Here is a 19,736-nt window from a genome sequence, read left to right on the forward strand (position 1 = left end):
AGCAAGACCGCTCTACCTGTCTATCTTGCATAGGAGTATCTCGCAAAATTGACTCTCTGCTTTGCTCAGTCACTAGCAAAGCATGCATGTCTGACTCTTCACCTCTCTGTGTGACTGCTCAAGTCATGCCCCAACTGTGTGCACAACGAGCTCACTACTCTGCACTCCATGCAAAGCACCCTGCAACCCATGAGCAAAAGAGACTGTCCGGGTCTCTCGCTCTCTGCATGGTTGTAACAAGATTGAGACTCGACCATCTCGCACCAGTACTACGTGCAATGGGTACCATGTGCCAACTCTAGCACCTCTCGCAATCACTAGCGAACCCAAACGCAAAAGATCGCTCAAGCAGCGATACCCGATATCCACTATCCCTGAGCTGACCAACGGAGATCAAACTCATCGTCAAATCTAGCACATGACGCACATCTCTAAGCACGTACAATGCACCACTCGGTAATGACAGTCTCGCATCTCCTGAACCAACAATCTCATGCAGTGACCCATCTGCCAATCACACACTACCATGCACTCTGCTAGAATAGCTATTGAACCAGTCATGATACGGAGTGACATGAAAGTAGCGTCCCTGTCTAACACCCACTACAAAAGAAGTGCACTATCCTCAGACGTCAAAAAATCAAGAGTAATACAGGAAGCAAATGTGACCTCACTGTCACTAGGGTACTCAGACACTGTATCTGATCCTGCAACTGTTAAGTCAACGGAGCCTATAGCATCTACTGCATCCTTGAGACTAGCTTGTCTCCTTTGCTGTCTCATACGACAAAAACATCGCCGTCTAATGTGCCCTGTGTGACCACAATGCCAACATCTCAAGTGTCGACACGAACAAGAACGACGTCTCTCATGAGTCATTGTCCTAGACTCGAAAGTCTCACACATATTGACTACTATAAGTGAATGTCAAAAATAACCAAGAGCTGTAACTCTACTCTAGGTACGGTAGCAATGAAATGCACTCAACTAATCCAAAAGAAGCAACCTGCAACGAGAAAATGCTCTCAAAAAAAGAGCTCACCAGCACCTACAATGTTCATGCGAATCCACGCATAAAATCTCTCGCAGTAGTGTAACCACACTGTGCTCCACAAATGGCAATGATGCAAATCCCAAATGCCAAGTGTACGAGGCTCCTGTAGAGTAAACCAAGCTCCTGTATGGCTGTAAAATATGGCTGCAAATCAGCCCCAAAATTCAGCTCTTAAACAGCTACATAAACAAGTCACAAACGTGTCCCAGATCAGCCTACAACTGAGCCATACATGGACACCTGCAAAGAGGAAACAATGGATGAAAATTCAGTGCCCAAATAAGCCCTCAAACCTGCCTATAAACTTGTAAACCTGTAGTTGAAACCTGCTAAAAAACCTCAAGCCATTAGTGCTCGAATATGGCTACCTAGCTCGTAGTCACACAAGCATACATCACAATATTCACTCTGTATATACATCACAATGTTATGCAGTCATTCCTTTCTATGCTCAACAGTGAGCATGGGGATATAGTTGTGCAGGATATGTCTTCCAGAAGACACCTAGAGCAGCTGGTTTGCTTTGAGGTTGCACGATAGGTTGATGCGTCTTTTGCGGACAGTCAGGAGATGCATGTGGCTGACACGCCTTGACAGTCAGAGATGCCTATTGCCAGGGATATATATGTTGATGCATGCTCCATAGAGCTAGCAAGGCCCGCTAGCATTGCATCGTCATTCGAAGGTCTCATGTATGAGATGCTGATCTTGAGACCGGATATCGCAGCTGCAGTGGGAGCATTTGCAGTTGGGGTTGTCAATCGTTTGTTGACTGATGATCGCATAGTGCACGAGGGAGATATACAGGTATTGTGTACATACTTGCAGTACGTGTGCGGTACGTCTGGTGGTGTATGGACTTACACGGGAGCAGGACAGCCGGATGCACACGATCACAGCCAGCCAGTAGGCATCGGTTGAGAGCGATTTTGTCTCGCCTTTTGTAGTCTTTAGACTAGGTTCCCTTGCTTAAAGGCACAGTCGCCTTTAAGTGGGAGGTTGTTGGGGTATAGGCGCCTGTGCCTTGCCCGGCCTCCCAGAGTCTGGGCACCCACTGACTTGTATACCTTATACATAGCATAAGTGTATAGGGGGCTGCTCACTCTTTTGAGTCTCCCCACCCATATCTGTGTGTCGTGTGTCTCCTTCTCTCTCTCACTCTCCGTGTGTGGTGCTCCCCGATCCCCTTCAGGCAGCCAAAAGCTCAGTGCTTTCCCAATCAACCCCGAAGAACCGCGCACTCCAACAACGTGAGGTCATCAAGTGTTATTTAATTTCAAGAAAATTATAGGTTTATATCAATAGAAGGGTTTTACAGATCATTTTTGGAAAAAAACTACATATTTTAAGGGAAGAGGGGTCAGTTAATTCATGAAAATATGAGGGATAGTTTAATTTTTTCTTGAATGCATACAATATAGAGGGTTGTCTAATAGTAGGCCCCAAGGCTTGGCCCCATGCACATTTGGAATATCTTCATTATCAGGCTCGGCCTCTTCATCTATTGGAATATGTTTATCAATAGCCTTGGCTGCATCAACCGTTGGGATATCTTCATCAACAGTTCGCATCTCATCATCATTACTCTTGGCATCAATAGGCTTGGCCTCTATGTTTTGACATATGTGCCACTCCTCTTCATCCAAACCTATAGTCTCACAGAATTTTTTAGCTTTGCTACACCCAATGCATACGGCCTACCTAGTTCCAAAACTATCAAACAATACCAAGTGTACCAATAGTTCCAAAACTACCAAATTAACTAATCTACAAAAAATACCCAAACTAGAATTTTTTATCAACAATATCTTGAACTTCAGAAGTAGCAAAGGTTCAAAAGTACCAAAAGTTTTAGAAGCACCAAACCTACCAAAACATTAGAACTAAGAAAACAAAGAAACACACTAGAAAACTACCAAAACTTTCCAAACTACTAGCACTAGCCAAACTACCAAAACTACAAGACCTTTTAGAATTATCAAAAGTCTATAAAGTACCAAAATTGCAAAAAAAATCTAAACTACCAAAACCATTTCAAAACTGCCAAACATAAAGTACCTTTTAATACTACCAGAACTAACAAAATCACCAAAACTATAAAAAAAAATTAAAACTTTCAAAACGAACCAAGTATTCTAAACTGTAAAAACTAGCAAAACTCTCAAAAGAACCAAATCTGTAAAAAGAAACCGAGCCTCTAAATGTTGTCACTTACAGCAAAAAGACATTGGAACATGCATCAACTAGCTACCAAGTTAGCCTCCATCTCCCTTATCTCATCCTCACACAGAGGACTTAGTTGTTGCAGCTCAACAATTCACACTTTGTATCCCTCAATATCATCCTTAATTCTCTTTGCCATGACATATGAGCCTTTGTACCTGAGCAGAGTCTCCTTCTTCAGCTAGATAATAGCCCTCAATTGTTATGTTAGCCCACTTGTGGTAGATGTAGTTTTCCAAGGCATCCTATCTAGTGTCACCTATAAATCGTCGGTGTAATTAACTACTAGCCCAAGTTACCCATGCTTTTTCTCTCTGTACAGATGTTGCTTCCACATATGTCATGCATTTGAAAAGCCCACATTTGAGAAAGGTGTGAAGCCAAAAACATAGTTGATTGCATCTACATGCATGCATGCAATGGTGCATTCAAATATGCATGGTTCAAACATGAGCAAAGAACCAAAGTAGCAGTTTGTATTTTCAAAGTTCACCTCTTTGCCTCAATGTAGACATGTTTGGATCCTCATCGTTGAAAAGGACAAATGATTGCTTTGATTGTTCCACTAGCACACTCTGCTTAGCACTTGATCTTGTGTTGGGGGTGCTTTTTTGCTCCACCTCTATTGTAGGTGCCAATGTCTTGTTGATAATACAAGGGGATTTTATGCCATTATCCTAGCCCTTTGATTTTTTTTTTGGTCCCAGGTGAGGTTTAGCTAGTAGCCTTGCATGCTAGGGTCCTCATTGTGTAGCATTGTGAGCTCCTTTAGAAGAGAGAGAACTAGCACAACAAGTGCAGAGCACTATCCTTCCACAATATAGCTCACATCTCGCGTTCTTTCCACATTATCAACAAATCAAGCTCCTCTTCATGCAGTGACTACAAGTGAAGCTATGCTCAACAAGACCGCTACACCTCGTTTGTAGATAGAGCAACACTGCTCTCTCTTGTGAGTCAAAAATTCAGCACTCCCAATAATAATGACCCATCACCTTACATTTATTTCACACATATGGCCACACTTTTATTTTCTTCTTTTTACGTTCAAAATTATAAAAGAAACTTTTTGCAGCTAGTGAATTCCCTCCAAAATTCCAAAAGCTATATGGTGAAAGTACTAATAAGGTGGAAAAAAATTTGGTCCTTTTTTGGTACCACCAAAGCCTGCTTTTGTTGGAATTAGGGTTGCAATGAAACTCACACAGCATGGAGAAGACGAAGGAAGCTCAAGGCACACAATAGAGAGTGTGTTACTTAGTGTGCAATGGAAAGATAGATAGCCCTAGAGTGATGGCTGTATATACAATGCTCGGGGGGAAAAACCTCCTAAAGAGGGAAAAAATGCCCCAGCGGTCCTAGTGTGTTCACACACATCACTACCACATGTATATGGTAACAAATCCCCCCTGGAGTGATGCGGTGAACGAGAGCTGGCACATGAGTAAAGGGAAGTGCCATGCCCTGAGGACATGATCAGTCCACAAAGGGGAGTAAGCCCAAAGCTTTGTGGAAAGCTTCAAGCTTCTCACGAGACAATGCCTTTGTGAAAAGATCTGCAAGGTTGTCCTGCGTTGGCACATAAGTCAAGCTGATCTCTCCTGCTGAGAGCCTCTCCCTAACATAGTGGTAATGCACCTCGATGTGCTTTGTGCGAGCATGAAAAACTAGTTTCCTCGCAACTGCCAATGCGCTCTGACTGTCAGTGTAGATAGTGTTGGCAGTGTCCTGTCCAACACCCAAATCAGCCATAAGGCGTCTGAGCCATACACACTCAACCATAGCTATGAAAATTGCCCTGTACTTAGCCTCACAACTCGAAGTAGCCACAGTAGGTTGCTTCTTGCTCAACCATGATATACATGAACTGCTAAGCATGAAACAAAAACCACTTGTGGACACTCACCTGTCAAAACAACCAGCCCAATCTGAGTCCGAAAAAGCATGTAAGTCTGGTGGCAATGATCCCCCCTTGGGATAAAACAAGCCAAGGTGTAAAGTGCCACTAAGGTAGCAGACATCCTCTTGAGAGCCTGCCAATGCTTAGACCCTGGGCTATGCATAAATCTGCTGACCTGTGAGACTCCAAACTGAATATGTGGCCTCGTGTTGCATACATAAATGAGGCAGCCAACAGAAGTTTGGTAAAGAGTGACATCAGCAGGATCGCCAGCATCATGTAGACTCAACTTCAAACCTATTTCCATGGGAGTGGCAATAGGTTTGCAATCCTCAAGTCCAAACTTACATAGCAATGTCTCTATGTAACTTTTCTGACACAAGGCAATAACACCATCACACTACTCAAACTGTATACCCAAGTAATGATGCAATAGCCCCAAATCTTTCATCTTGAAAGTAGCATTCAAATCAGCCTTAAATTCAGCAATATGTCTCTCATTTGGTCCAGTGATCAGCAAATCATCAACATAAAGAACCACAATGAGAAGTGCATCTCCCTCACGCTTTACATACAATGTGCTTTCTGTTGGACTGTTACGAAAGCCTCGTTTAACCAAATGAGTGTCAGCTTTCTCATACCAAGCACGAGGAGATTGCTTCAACCCATACAAAGCCTTCTTACATCTGCACACTTTGTCCTCTTGTCCTTTTATAACAAAACCGCAGGGCTGCGTTACATAAACTTCCTCAAATATGTCACCATTCAAGAAAGCAGCAACAATGTCTGATTGATGTACATTCCAACCAAAATGAGCTGCCAATGCACATAGAAAATGCACAGTAGTCATACGGCAAGTGGGAGCAAAAGTATCTTCATAATCTATGTCTTTTTGTTGTGCATAACCCTTTGCAACAAGTCAAGCCTTATGGCAATCGATCTCACCATCCGGCTTGCGTTTCAACTTGTAAACCCACTTTGTACCAATGGCCTTTTTGCCAGGAGGCAAATCACAAAAATTCCATGTGTCATTTTCTAGTGCATCATATTCTGATTGCATGGCAGCCATCCAATTTTTTGAAATTTGTGCTTCATCAAAAGATAGAGGCTCCTCAACATCATGTAACCTAGACACAGCCAAAGCATAACAATCTGATGCATAAGATGCATGGCGAGAGCTTGAACGAGTACGACTAGACAAAGGTGCATCCAATTTATTGTCACACAAAGTGTGCACCAGCCATTTTGGCATACCTCTAGGCTGCTCATTTTCAGCCCTTTCCTCATCAAGTACATCATGTGCATCTGCATCAGTAATAAGCTGATCTGCAACATTTTCAGAAACCCCCATAGGCTATACATTTGCCTCATTGGAAATTACATTCTTATTTCCACCACTGAAAAGAGGCAACAAAGTGTCATAAATGTCCTGTGAGCTTACATTATTGTCTCTAGTACATGACAGCAAGGGTTGAACAGAATCTTCCACAAACACTACATCCCATGAAACCAGAATACGTTTTTTTTGCAGATGATACAACCTATAACCTTTGCTTTCAGCACTATAACCAACAAAAATACATTTGACATCCTTATCATCCAATTTTCTGCGTTGTGTTTGTGGCACCAAAGCATATGCCAAACAGCCAAAAACACGCATGTGCTCAATAGAAGGCTTTCTATCATGCCATGCTCCATATGGAGTAATAGACTACAAAGCTTTCATAGGACATTTGTTTAGTACATAAGTGGCACACATGATGGCCTCAAGCCAAAAAGAATGCGGCAAAGCTTGACTTTTGACCATACATCGTGCCATTTTCGTAAGTGACCTGTTTTTCCTCTCAGCAACACCATTTTCCTGAGGTGTATAAGGCACTGTACATTGGTGTTTTATCCCACGACTAGCCAGAAATGCATTGAATTCATGAGACATATACTCCCCCCCTCGATCGGAACAGAGGGTGCCCATAGTACATTTTGAGATATTTTCAGCCATAGCCAGAAATCGTTTGAAGCACATAAAAACTTCGGACTTCGCTTTAAACGGAAATACCCATGCATGCTTGGAGTAATCATCAATGAAAGTCACAAAGTATAGGTAATTGCCCAAGGACGGGGTTTGCATGGGCCCACAAACATCACTGTGCACAAACTGCAACCTGCATGTGGCCCAAAGTGAACCATCCTTTGGATACTTAGAACGCTTCATCTTACCCAAAATACAGTCTTCACAAACATTTTTGACAGGTGCTTCAAGAGGCCGCAAAGAAGCAACCATATCATATTGCTACAAACGCAGCAAACTTGCAAAATTCATATGACCAAAATGTGCATGTCAAAGTTTTGCATCTGAAATAGCCCTTGAATTTGCAACAGCATTTGCAAAATTTTGTCCACGCTTGTCATACAAAGTGATCTTATATAGCCCACGGCACAAAAGACCAGATGCAACAATTTCATCACCAAAACTAAGATCATGAATTGTACATCTGTCATCCACAAATTTGACTACAAGTCCAAGTCTAGCAAGTGCGGATACAGACAAGAGATTCTTCTTGATCCCAAGCACATAAAGTGCATCAACAAGTGTGAAGGAACTGCCATTAGTAGCACTAAGCACAATCTTTTCAACTCCCTGAACTGGATAAGAGGCATTGTTGGCACAAGTGACTGAATTCCCATGAGGGACAGACTCAAGAGAGGTAAACAATTCACGATGTGAGGTAATGTGCTTTGTAGCACCACTGTCGAAATACCACACATGTGAATCTGTAGCAACTGACAAGCATGCATCATGGACAGCAAGATTGTAAGTGCACTCTGCGCTAAAAGCCCATTCTACATCAACATCAGCATTACAGTCTCCTTTCACAGAAGACTCAACAATGGCTGCATTTGTAGTGGAACCAGCATTTGCAGTGGAACCACCCTCTTTCTTCTTAGCCTCTTTGGCCTTCAACTTAGGACACGACTTGATCAAGTGATCATTAGCTTTACAATAATGGCAATGCATCTTCTTTTTGCCCTTATCACCAGAATTTCTAGACGAATTGCTGCCAGCAGAAGCATTAGGAACAAAATTTTTGCCACTCGCAGTAGAACCATAAGAAGTGGCTGCAATACTGTTACTGTCCTTTCTTTGAGAAGCAATAAAAGCCTGTTCAACTGCACGCTGCCTAATCCTGTTTTTTCTAGAAAGTGACTCTTGCAACAGCAATGTGCATAATGCAACAAACTTGACAACTTCAGGATTTCCTTGGGTCATCAGTCTCCAAGTACTAGCAAAAGTCTGGTAGGAATCTGGTAAGGCATCAAGAACAGTCTGCACAAGGGAACTGTCTGAAATGACTTCACCTGCAGAAATAAGTTGCTCATTGAAATCCTTGACACTAGCAAGGAAAGTGTCCATATCATCTTCCTCATGCATAATCTTCGACTCCAGCTCTTTACGCAGCAAAGCAATTTTAGCCTCATTGCGGCTTGCATAAAGACCTGCTAGCCTGTTTTGCAGATTTTGCTGAACGGATGTGAGGAACAATGGTGCGCTTCACAAACAACGCAATCAATGCATGAGCCTGTGCATCCTTTACATCCCAACAAGCTTGTTCTGTCGTAGGCAAAACAAATCTAACAGCAGCAATCCTTGCAGCAAGACCTGCACCATCCTCAATATCGTCTACATCCTCAGAACCAAGACGTACATCAATGCCCTGCACAATGTTCCAGACACCCTTTGACACAAGAACATGTTGCATCATATAAGCCCACATAGGGTAGTTGTCCCCATCCAACCTATCCTCAGCAGAAAACATCTTGAACACATCTGTGTTGTTGTTGTCAGCCATGGTAAATGTTGCACCTAATGTGAAAACTGCCCGAAAATAGGAGAAACGGAGTAGGAACAACACGTGCTATATAGCACAAACCGTAGAAGACTATAAGACACCTGTTATAGAGAAAACGGCGCTGAGAGAAATTCTGCACAAAATGACAAAATAGCCTGTGCAGTACTGCCTGTAGTGGAAACGGAGGCTGAAATGAGCCCAAATCAAAGATCTGAGCAAACCAAATCTAAGCAAACCTGCGAACGCTCGCCAAAGCTCACTGAAATCGGAGAAAGTGAGAAGGCGTGTACTGGAGCAGCTAGCGACTAAGCCCAGGAGGACGCAACCTACTCTGATAGCAATTGTTGGAATTAGGGTTGGAGAGAAACGCACACAGCTTGGAGAAGATGAAGGAAGCTCAAGGCACACAATACAGAGTGTGTTACTTAGTGTTCAATGGAAAGATAGATAGCCCTAGAGTGATGGGCGTACATACAATGCTCGGAGGGAAAAACCTCCCAAAGAGGGAAAAAATGCCCCGGCAGTCCTAGTGTGTTCACACACATCACTACCACATGTATATGGTAACAGTTTTTAGCCAAAAGCCAAAATATGAAAATGAATAGTCATTATTTGCTTCAAAAAAGAAAAAGTTGCATGGGTTTCAAGTTTGTCTCAACTGTTTATATCTCTCTCGTTGGTATTCTCATTCCTTTGCTGTGAAGTCTTCCAATTAAATGGGAATAAGGAAACATCCAATAGGTCTCCCTATAGTTTCCAAAGTATAAAAAAATGAATATAATTATTAAAACTTTAGGAGGTTGCACTTATGTGCAAGTTGGAAACATTTGGAGATTTATTCGTGCTATAAGAAAACCACAAATTGGGATGTCAACTCAAAGGTGGGTGTGTATAGGGGGGGGGGGGGGGGGGGGGGGGAGGAAGGGTCGGTCACGGCAATTTTTTAAAAATGCCTATCATATGGCTTCAAGAGTAGGGATTATTTTATTCTATATTTTCTCACGTTTTCACATACAAAAGGGTGTTTAAAAAATGGTCTTGAGAAAAACTTACAAATTTAATAGGAAAGGGACCTTTCTATTAGTGAAAATTTCACAATTAAGGGGTTTTATAAATAGTCCTTTGAATGCATGTGATATATAGATTTTACATATGTGACTCAGTGAAGGATGTCAATGGCTTCTATATACATGGATCTCACTCTCACTCTCTTTGTAATTTTCTTTATGTTCCTTTTAAACACTCTTTTAGACCAACTTGGATCCCTCAACATTTGTTTAGAATAAAATAGATTTAAGTATCAACTCACTTGCAAAAGACTAGTTCCATTAGAAAAATAAGGGCACACTTAAAACTCTTCGAATTTTTAGATCAAAATTTGAAGCATTTGCCGGTACATTAAAATTTGTAGGATTTTACTATTTTTTTTCAAGGCAAGCTCAAAATCTAGTTGAGATTTTGCAAACCTAGTTTTTTGTGAACATTGCTATGAACCTACTTTGTTTTGCTTTCGTAGAAGCAAACCATTTTAACTCTTAACTTCTATCACAAAAGCACATTTGGCCACTCATTTTCCTTTATTATTACATGGTTGGCAAAAGCAGTCTTGAAATTGTATGCACCGGTGTCTTGCATGCAACCAAGTTTTTTTAACACACGCTCTTCTTTGGGTCCAATGATTGATACAGCAACAACAATTTCCTCCACAGCTATGCTAAACTCTTAACGCTTTAAAAGGGTTATATTGCATCCGGGGAGGGGGGCCGCCAATTTGGCCATCCATTTAGTGGCTATTAAAAACCATCACACTAGTTTGGTACCAAAAAGGACATTTTAGCATCCTTTTTTCTTAAATTTCAAAAGAATCCCATGTGCTTTTAAAAAAAAAGAATTCATACAATTCTCTTTAAGAAGCACTTCTACATTAGTAATAGAGTTCTTAAAAAGTATCTCCTTACATATTTGAGCCTAAAAGAATAACCAAATTTACCCATAATTATAGTTGCGCAAAGCTACAATCAAATTTTGGCACCATAAGCATCAAAGAAATTCCAAAGGCTTAGGAGAAAATTTCAGATTAACCTTTATACCAATGCTATGTAATTATGCAAGCTTTTACTCAAAGAAAAAAATTTACATTTGTATTTAATTATGTCTAGCTACATGGGTTAAACATGAATGTTTTATAAATTGAATCATATACAAATTAAAATACATTATATCCGTGCATTAAAATCTTGACTATGTTATATATATATGTATGATTCGGGAGATTATAAATGAAGAGCGTTGAAGAAACTAAATGAGTTACTTTCTCCTTCGTTGTAACACTGCGCACGTTAGAAATTCTTGATATTTTATGTAAAAAATAGTAGCAAGAAAACTCTATGTAACTTAAAATTTTTGACAAAATTAGTGAACTATAACTAATTCGTGGATAACAAGGCAACTGAGGCATTTGAATACTCATTAAATTGGTTTTTAAAATGAAAAGAATAAATCAACTATAAAGCGTATCTCATAAAATTTCAAAATCCAAATTTTAGAGGATTTATGCTTTCTAAAGTCTCCAAAAAATATGTAGTATCTTGGTTTTAATTCCTATATTGAGCTTAAAACATGAATTTGCAAAAAGATAGCATGAATTGCTTGAAAGAAGCTTTGAAAGGCTGAAAATTACCTCGTATACAACATTTTGCATATGAGTTCAATATGAGTGTAAAATTTGAAAAATATGATTTCTTTAGTAAGTTATAGAGTTTTTATGTTTTTTTACCAAAAACAACTCAAAATTTGCGTAAATTTTCATTGTAAAACTTATCATATATCTTTTGCTATAGTACATATTTTGACATGGAAAAAAATAGTGTCCGTTTTTCACCTCATAACCTATGCACACAATGGGCAAGAGCCAAAAAGTCAATTGCTAGCTTATGGAAATAAACGTTAAAATTTGATGAAAAAAAAGTGTCCTAGGACATTTGAGCGTCCAATTACAAAATTACTGCTAATATCAACCCTGCATGCTCCCAATGCTTGCCAACTCAGCAACAAGAATGCTATGCCTGCAACCTCTACCATGTAGACACATCAGCACACAAAACATGATCGCATGCCCATGCATGACTGTCACAGGGCGGAATGTGCCTGGAGGTCGCTATCACTACAGGGAATGGCTTGAGCTTTCGCTGTTTGGCCCCCTAACCCTGGACCTTTGACGGCCAAGAATAATAAAGCACCGACCATTCCTTGTTGTAAGGGCTCCCGACTTCCAGCCACTGGTTAGTGCTTAACCATTCCCTGCTCCTCCAACACTCTTAGACAGCACCGTCACAGTCCAGGGTCAGGGGGCACGGCATCTGAGCCGTCCATTGGCAGCTGCTTCCACAGCAGAATTTATGGATGCAGCGACGGATTTTGGACATGTCAGCAGTCGTCATGGGACTAAGCCTCCTCCAGTAGCATCGTCGCAACTCAGCAGATGGAATTTCTGCACGCAGCCAGTAAAACGTCCCCACCTCATCACCTGGAATATCTGCGCCATGCTGCAATGAGCGCTCCAAGTCAGCAGCCAGAATTACGCCTGCTGATGTGTCGAAAACTGACAGATCTACACAGTCTGACCTCCCACTTGCTTGGCCCCCCTCCCCTCGACTGTGACAGTCGGGAATGGTCCTTCAGTGACCATTCCACGAAATAATTGCTCCCGCCATGGCTCGCGGCCTCCCCGCCGCTCGCCATGCGGTCACAATTATTTCGGGGAATGGTCACTGAAGGACCATTCCCTACACCGTAAACATCCGATCTACTGCAGCCGTAACATGGTTCACACATCAGTAGTGCGCAGAATTGCTCCTGGAGCAGGCTGGAGGCATCCGATAAAAATGCATCATCACCTGCAGACTATTTTCTGCACACATGTACCCGCCAGGTGGAGCTCCATATTGGACCCCTCCCCCAAACCTTTACGGCTGGGAAAGGTCCTTAGTAATACTGTTCCCACCAATGGCTCGCGGTCTCCTTGCCGCTTGCCATGCGGTTACAGTAATTCGGTTGCCTCAATCGAGAATACGTATGGTTGAGCCTGAAGAGAGCAAGCTAGAGATTCACTGTTCTCTGCTGGGCACAGTATTTCTTGTCATTGTGCCTCTTACAAAATAGCTGAAAAAGGTCAGCCCGCAAGGCATAAAAGACCGGCCCAGACATTCAAAGAACCGGCCATGCAGGTTTCTCCCTGTATTGCTGAATGCATATCAGAGAACTTAATTCCTAACAGATGGTTCAGAACTGCAAGGTGCACGAGAGCCTTGCAGACATTACCAAGTTCTGAATGTAATTGAGCATGAAAAATCAGAACCATGTTGCTTTCATCATCTGCCTTGCAATCGGAACATAGTTCAATAGTAGCCTTCCATTGAAACGGAAACACCTGTCAAATTAAGTAAGTAGGCAATTGCAATTTACATCAATGTCATCAGAGGTCATGCATAACCATTGATTACAAAAACATGGAATCATCCACCATCTCGCCATGTTTCTGCGTATGGCGTCAAGGTTAGTTGAGAACTGACCATTCTGATACCATACCAGTCTTGGCTTTTGTGCCTCTTGAGTTTACCAAGAAAAATTGGTTGCAAACCAGACTATTTACAGGATCCTTGCTATAGTAAAGGTCAGGGTTTGGAGGCCTATTTCTCTGAAACTTGGCACAGCATTTCTTTCACACTAGAGGCTAGAAATCTTTGACTTCATTTAAGCATGCTATAGAACACCATTTCGTATCAATACTAAGACAACCCCAATCACAAGAAGCAAAGCCCCTAAAATGAATGGTGAAAGAAGATCCTTTCAGAGACATGCTAAAAAATAATGGCAGCCAAATCTGCCACGTCAGCACCGTAAATTCTGCCACAAATTATGGGATTTGCCACATCATCATCTCCACAATCTCTCTCTCTCTCTCTCTCTCTCTCTCTCTCTCTCTCACACACACACACACACAGGTTCTATTGCCACATCATCACTGCTGTGACACCCTACAGCGCAAAGTGTAAGCATGCATCACGTGACTTTTTCTAATTAGGAATCAGATCAAGATCCAATAAGTAACTAGATGTCAACTGAGTGCATTTTGTTGGCAACTAAAATGTACAATTTTACGCTAAAAAAAATCACTAAACCTAGTAAGATACATTTAGGCACCATGTTCAAATGATGTATCAATATAAGCTACTGATTCTGCGATGAAGCGGGGGGCATAGGATATGCCATTGGCACAATACTCGTTGATGCCCCAGAAGCACCTGGTTGAGCAAGATGGGGCCCTGCAAGGTAAGGCAAAGAACCCTGAGGAAGAAGGGGAACAGGAGTACCTACGGTGGAGATAATGGGTGCTGTAATGGGTTGGCCAACAGGAACTGCATACATGCTCCCTGCTGGAAAAACAGGTGGTTGACGTGAACTTGGATTTGTTCCAAAGCCTGAGGCCCTTGATGTTTGCCCAGTTTGTGAGGACTCCCCATTGGCCGAACTGGTAATATCGTGTATGCTTGATCTTCTCTTTTCCTTTGGTATTGAATTCCGCCGGATGAAGAATTTTTGGGCGTGACTGGCCACCTGTGTTGCAGTCCTTGTGATCACACAGTTCCGTGAAATACTTTTCCAATCACCTTTCCCAAACTTCTCCAACCCGACCAAAAACAGTCTGTTCATGAGGAAAACTTTTAAATTAACCCAAATCTGATAGAAAATCACATGCTTGGCAATGAAAAGTTGGAAAAGTGGCTCCTAACACACTTGGGATGATAAAGGCTAGCAAAATGGCCATCATAAGAGAAGAAACCATAGTTGAAGGTCATGACGACAGAGAGCCTAAACATGCAACAGCAAAATTGCAGGAAACAAACCAGCCTACAAACCAGCACAAAGTAACAATCCAAATCCAGCCTTTGCAAGAATGAGACAAAATTGCACACACTCCCCACTCTTGCTTTTCCATAACGGTTAACTTGACATCATACCACTGGAAAAACACGCAATAGAACCTGCAACCTTGTAAAATAAGATACCTTATTGATCAGAGAGATCAGAGCATGACATCAGCAACACAAACTAAGAAGGTGAAGCACGCTTTCTCAGAGACTCATTCTATTCTCCATGGACTCTCCACGCCCTGCATGATGTACAACACCCCCATTTTGCCTCCCTGTTACACCAAGTTCTATTCCTCATTGATTACCAGTGGACGTCTCAACACTATGCCTTGGGATGTGATGCACCTATGGTATTGGACCAGAAGAGCGCTTTGATGCAGCAAAAATGTCGGGCTCCGAAGCCCGAACATGTTCTTCAGCAAGGGAAAGTGGAAGGCTTAAAAGAAAGGCAACACTACCAATAAGAAGACGGATGCCGAAGCGAAAAGCTTTGAAAGTAGAGCAGCATTGCAACAGTTGTGGCAAAAGAGGCATGAAGTGCAGGGCACTAGAGAATCTTCAGCTGCAATGAAGTAAACAGACTTTCTCCACCTGAAAATTCTCTCTCAAATACTTCTCCATCGACATCAGTGCTTGTTGCACAGAATTCTCGGGATTGGATTCTAGACAGTGGTGCGTCACAGCACATGAGACCTTCAAAGCATCTTCTATCCAAGATGCAGAGGCATTACTATCCTGTCTTTGTTGGCGGTGAATAATCGATACCTAATCACATTGAGGGCACATTGAAGCTTATCCCCAATGGTAAAGGGCCGATGCATTCCTCCACAGTACCTTATGTTGACAGCTGGAAGCAGCTGACTTTGCTTTGAAGTAATCGGCGGGCACTCTTGGGATGTCCATGGTAGCTTCATCATCAACTCGGTCTTCCTACATATGTCCACCATGAGCTGCAGAGAGGATGTTAAAATTATGCATCTCAAGTGAATGCCCTATGTGATCCTGTTTATTTATTATGTCATTTTAGGTTTTTCAAACTTATTTTGGCATAAGAATTGAGTCGGCCAATTCAATTGAGAGGTATATCAGGAGCCCCAATCCCCATTGTAATAATCACCTGATTTACTGCTGCATGTGTTGGTTCAGTGAGACTCTCTCTCTCTCTCTCTCTCTCTCTCTCTCTCTCTCTCTCTCTCTCTCTCTCTCTCTCTCTCTCTCTCTCTCTTCTTGCTCGAGCTGCGCAGACACAGAGATAGCCTGATGAATGGCAAGGCTAGCCAGTCTCAAAGACGGATCACAGACTTCTTCAGAGCAGACACGGGACAGCCGCAAGAGCCACTCCCACAGCAGAGCTCCCCCTCGTCTCATACCAGAGGCACACTGATTGACCGAACGATTGAACTGGGGAAATCCAGGCGCCCGCGCGACTGCAAAGAACTATACAGCATCGACGGAGGCTACGACAGAAAATTCGGAGCACGCTAGCCAGGCATGCACGACGCCCAGTCAGACTACTAACCATGGAGGAAATTGATGAGATTCACCAACGACCGATGCTAGATCTCTTGTGATTCAGCTATCCCAACAAGCTGCCCATTTTTTGCTTGGTCTTTTGCTTGGCTCACATCGATCAACTTAGGACCCCATAGTATATATCTTTGTTTTGTACTGTTGTTAGGTTATCTTTTTACTCTGACTTTGTATCAGATCCACCACTTTGTAACTTTCGGGTCTCATAGGTCATTATGGCCTTTTGAAGACGTTAATATAACATTTCATTTCTCTCTCTCTCTCTCTCTCTCTCTCTCTCTCTCTCTCTCTCTCTCTCTCTCTCTCTCTCTCTCTCTCTCTACGCTTCTGCATAGTCTGCTTTGACCCGCTCATGGGATTGGCTAAATGCTAGGATCTTATCTTCCTCAAATGTACACAATTGTACTCAGCAAGCACTTGAACATGTACGGAGTATGACAATGCTTGGGAGATCTTCAACCATTGGAAAAAGTCTACAATGGAATGACACTAATGAAGAGAACTCACCTTGAGGTAAATTTGCAGACTTTGGACCCTCGACAACCCAAGACTTTGAAGAAAAACATTCATAAGATGCAAAAAATGCAGCAGGTGATTCTTCAGGCAAAGAAGCTTATTTTTCCAAAAATCTGGTTATCATCTTGGTGACACATCTTACTTCGGAGTATAGCGCTTTCTATTCAGCCCTGATTACTTCGTAGAGGACCACTAATTTGGCATACGAGGAGCTTGTTCCTATGGTGTTAAATCAGGAGGACAAATTGCGGAGCTCTGGACTCAAAGGGAGCCCCAAGGCCTCGACTGGACAGTCATCCAGGACAGCAAAGCAGGAGCAAAAGGCACAGCAGCAGCTTGATACTTCTGGATCCGGTGGAAGGTCCAAGAACGAGGTGATGTCTCGAGTGTGGTGACCAAGGACATACTTGAAGGAATTGCTCAAAGAAGTCTGAGTCCACTTTCTGCACCTTGCAAGCAACCATACACCTTTCCTAGTGTCTCCAACGAAAGATATTAGAACACACAAGCACCAAACAAGCCAAAAAACCGCTTCGAAAACTGATTCACAAATTCTCTTCTCAATAATATTCCATTGAATAATTTTTATTAGGTTCCCATATATACAGACAAAAGCAAGACTTTTCCCAAAATCATTTCTTACTTGTTCTACATTGAATTTGCACAAGTTTGATGCAAAAAACTCGAAGTCGCTGGTCTCTGCAACCTTCATAGTTACGAGAAAAGAAATGGTACTTTTCAAATAAAGAAAAAACACAATGTGAATTTACAGCCTATAAGACAAGGTTTAGAAAATCATCAAATGAAACATTTACACTGTTTATTGTTTCAATATAGGCCATAGTACACCTACAAAAACATCCAAATAGACCTTCCAACCAGAATGTGTGAAAGAAAGCCTTCTCACCAATCCCTAGAAAAATTTTAGCAAATTATTTAGAAAGCAAACTACTCTCATTTCAGGTGTCTATTCTGGCAAGAAGAACACAACAGACAAGATAATTCCTGTGTTTACTAAGTGACATGCATTCCTCCAGAAACAACTTTTTCTATTTCCAGTGTGGCTATGTCTGCCATGCCTATAAATCCAAGTGTGTAAAGAAACCACACAACACTCGAGCGTTATCAGCAATGTTAAGAAAGCATCCTTCTTCCCCTTCAGGCGAAAGTTGAATTTTTAGTGTTCTAAACTTAATTGCAATATGCAAAAAACAACAACTATCCTCTATAGATTTTCCCCTTTATTGAATCAAGGTTTTCCAATGTACACATTGAAGAAGGATGTAAAAGCAAGGCTTGCCTGTGCTCTTCTTCAGTCCATGGAGTTCCCTTCTTCCTTTCTTGATCTGTTCTAGAAACGGTCCCTTTACTTGGTATGCAAGATGCCAGCCCATGAGCGGTCAGCTTCTCTGTATCACCCTGGGGAGAAAAACAAAGCTTCTTGGTTGAAGCAGCTGTCCCAACATTTGTGTACTTAGGGAGAAGAATTCGGTCTGCTTCTATGTTACCCACATCTTGTAGCAAAAGATTGTAATGCCTCTTCACATCCTCGGCATTCTTTCCTTCAACTAGCTTGGCTACCTTTTCCCACCTTTCCTCGTCATTTTCTTCATGCACTGCCAGCGCAGTTTCGAATAGTTTGTTCTGAGTAAACGTCCATCCAGCAGTTGCTGCCTCTCTTAGAAAACAGGAAGAGCTTTCTGCCATGCACATCGACTCTGCTGTCACGAGTGAGAGACCCACAAGAACAATTCCCTGATCCTATGCTTCATGTAGGCCTTGTAACATTGCATTGCTATCTTCCTTTGCTTGTATAGCTGGGGGCAAAGGAGCGAGACACAAACGCTACATCGTCATGTACCTCTTCTGTAGCCGTTTCCTCTATAGCAGGAATGCTTTCTTTGAATGTTGCAGAGCTCAAATAAATGAATGTCTGATTTATTGACATCCTCAGACATATGTACAATCACATCCACACCGGGCTGAATAACCCTGGTTTGTTGTTACGAATTTTTGAGGAGGCCAGAGACGTTAGGTAGTCAAAAGCTGAGTTCCTAAGGAACCAGAAAACTTCACTCCTTCCAGACAGCGTCCATCAAAGCACACTGTGTTAGCTTGCAAAACCCACTTCCTACGAAAGATTGACAAGACTAATAACGTGCAAATAGCAAATGATTGCAAAACAATGGGCATGGATGCAAACCCACTTGCCCAAATGCTAACCCTTGATTTTCCTGTCTTTCAAGTTGCTTTGCGAGAAAAAGGAGAAAAAGGTACCCAAAATTATTCGCAACTTGTTGGGTATGCGTAAGCTTTCTCTGTCCAGCCTATTGTCTTCAGGCTTCCAGCCAAAGCGGCCCTTTCAAATTTACTGTGTTGCACCTCATCAGCATGGTGGCATTTGCCATCGGGTGCGTGAGGAGAATCTTCCCATAGTAGAAATATCTCTGCCGGGTCAAAACGTCTCCACGCAACCAGCTGCGGCACTGACAGGTAAAAGCCTTGTCCTCGTGTGAATTTGTCCCCTGGCCTTCGGCCTTTCAAGTTTCAACTTTCAAGTCCCAACTTCCAACTTCCAAAGATAGGCCAGGGTCACCGTTAGAAAAAAACCGGGGTCTAGTGTATTTTAACCGGCTAAAATTATAAAATCCCGATTAGATTTTGAGCTTGCCTTTAAGAAAACTGGCAAATTTACACAAGTGTTAGAGTAATTACCGGCAAAAGCTTCAAAT

The 19,736-nt window shown here is 42.1% G+C and overlaps 1 protein-coding gene across 1 annotated transcript; it reads right to left on the bottom strand.

The window, feature by feature from the left end:
• Window positions 1–14,129: 14,129 nt before the first annotated feature.
• On the bottom strand, window positions 14,130–19,482 carry LOC147435578 (transcription factor DIVARICATA-like). The gene is made up of 2 exons (XM_086488596.1): window positions 18,305–19,482; window positions 14,130–14,729 (listed from the first exon to the last, which is right to left on the bottom strand). Exons 1-2 carry the CDS (start codon window positions 18,715–18,717, stop codon window positions 14,255–14,257), a joined length of 888 nt encoding a protein of 295 aa, XP_086344722.1. The 5' UTR covers window positions 18,718–19,482; the 3' UTR covers window positions 14,130–14,254.
• Window positions 19,483–19,736: the final 254 nt, after the last annotated feature.

This window comes from Adiantum capillus-veneris, chromosome 18 (assembly GCF_014529385.1).
Source record: "Adiantum capillus-veneris isolate H3 chromosome 18, ASM1452938v2, whole genome shotgun sequence".
In the NCBI taxonomy this organism is placed as follows: domain Eukaryota; kingdom Viridiplantae; phylum Streptophyta; class Polypodiopsida; order Polypodiales; family Pteridaceae; genus Adiantum; species Adiantum capillus-veneris.

Bases quoted from the DNA above. Each gene is read 5' to 3' on its own strand.
- LOC147435578 (XM_086488596.1), bottom strand. From the start codon at position 18,717: ATGTGCATGGCAGAAAGCTCTTCCTGTTTTCTAAGAGAGGCAGCAACT. The intron at 14,730-18,304 runs GCAAGCCTTGCT...CCTCATGAACAG, and splicing joins TGGACTGAAGAAGAGCACAG to ACTGTTTTTGGTCGGGTTGG.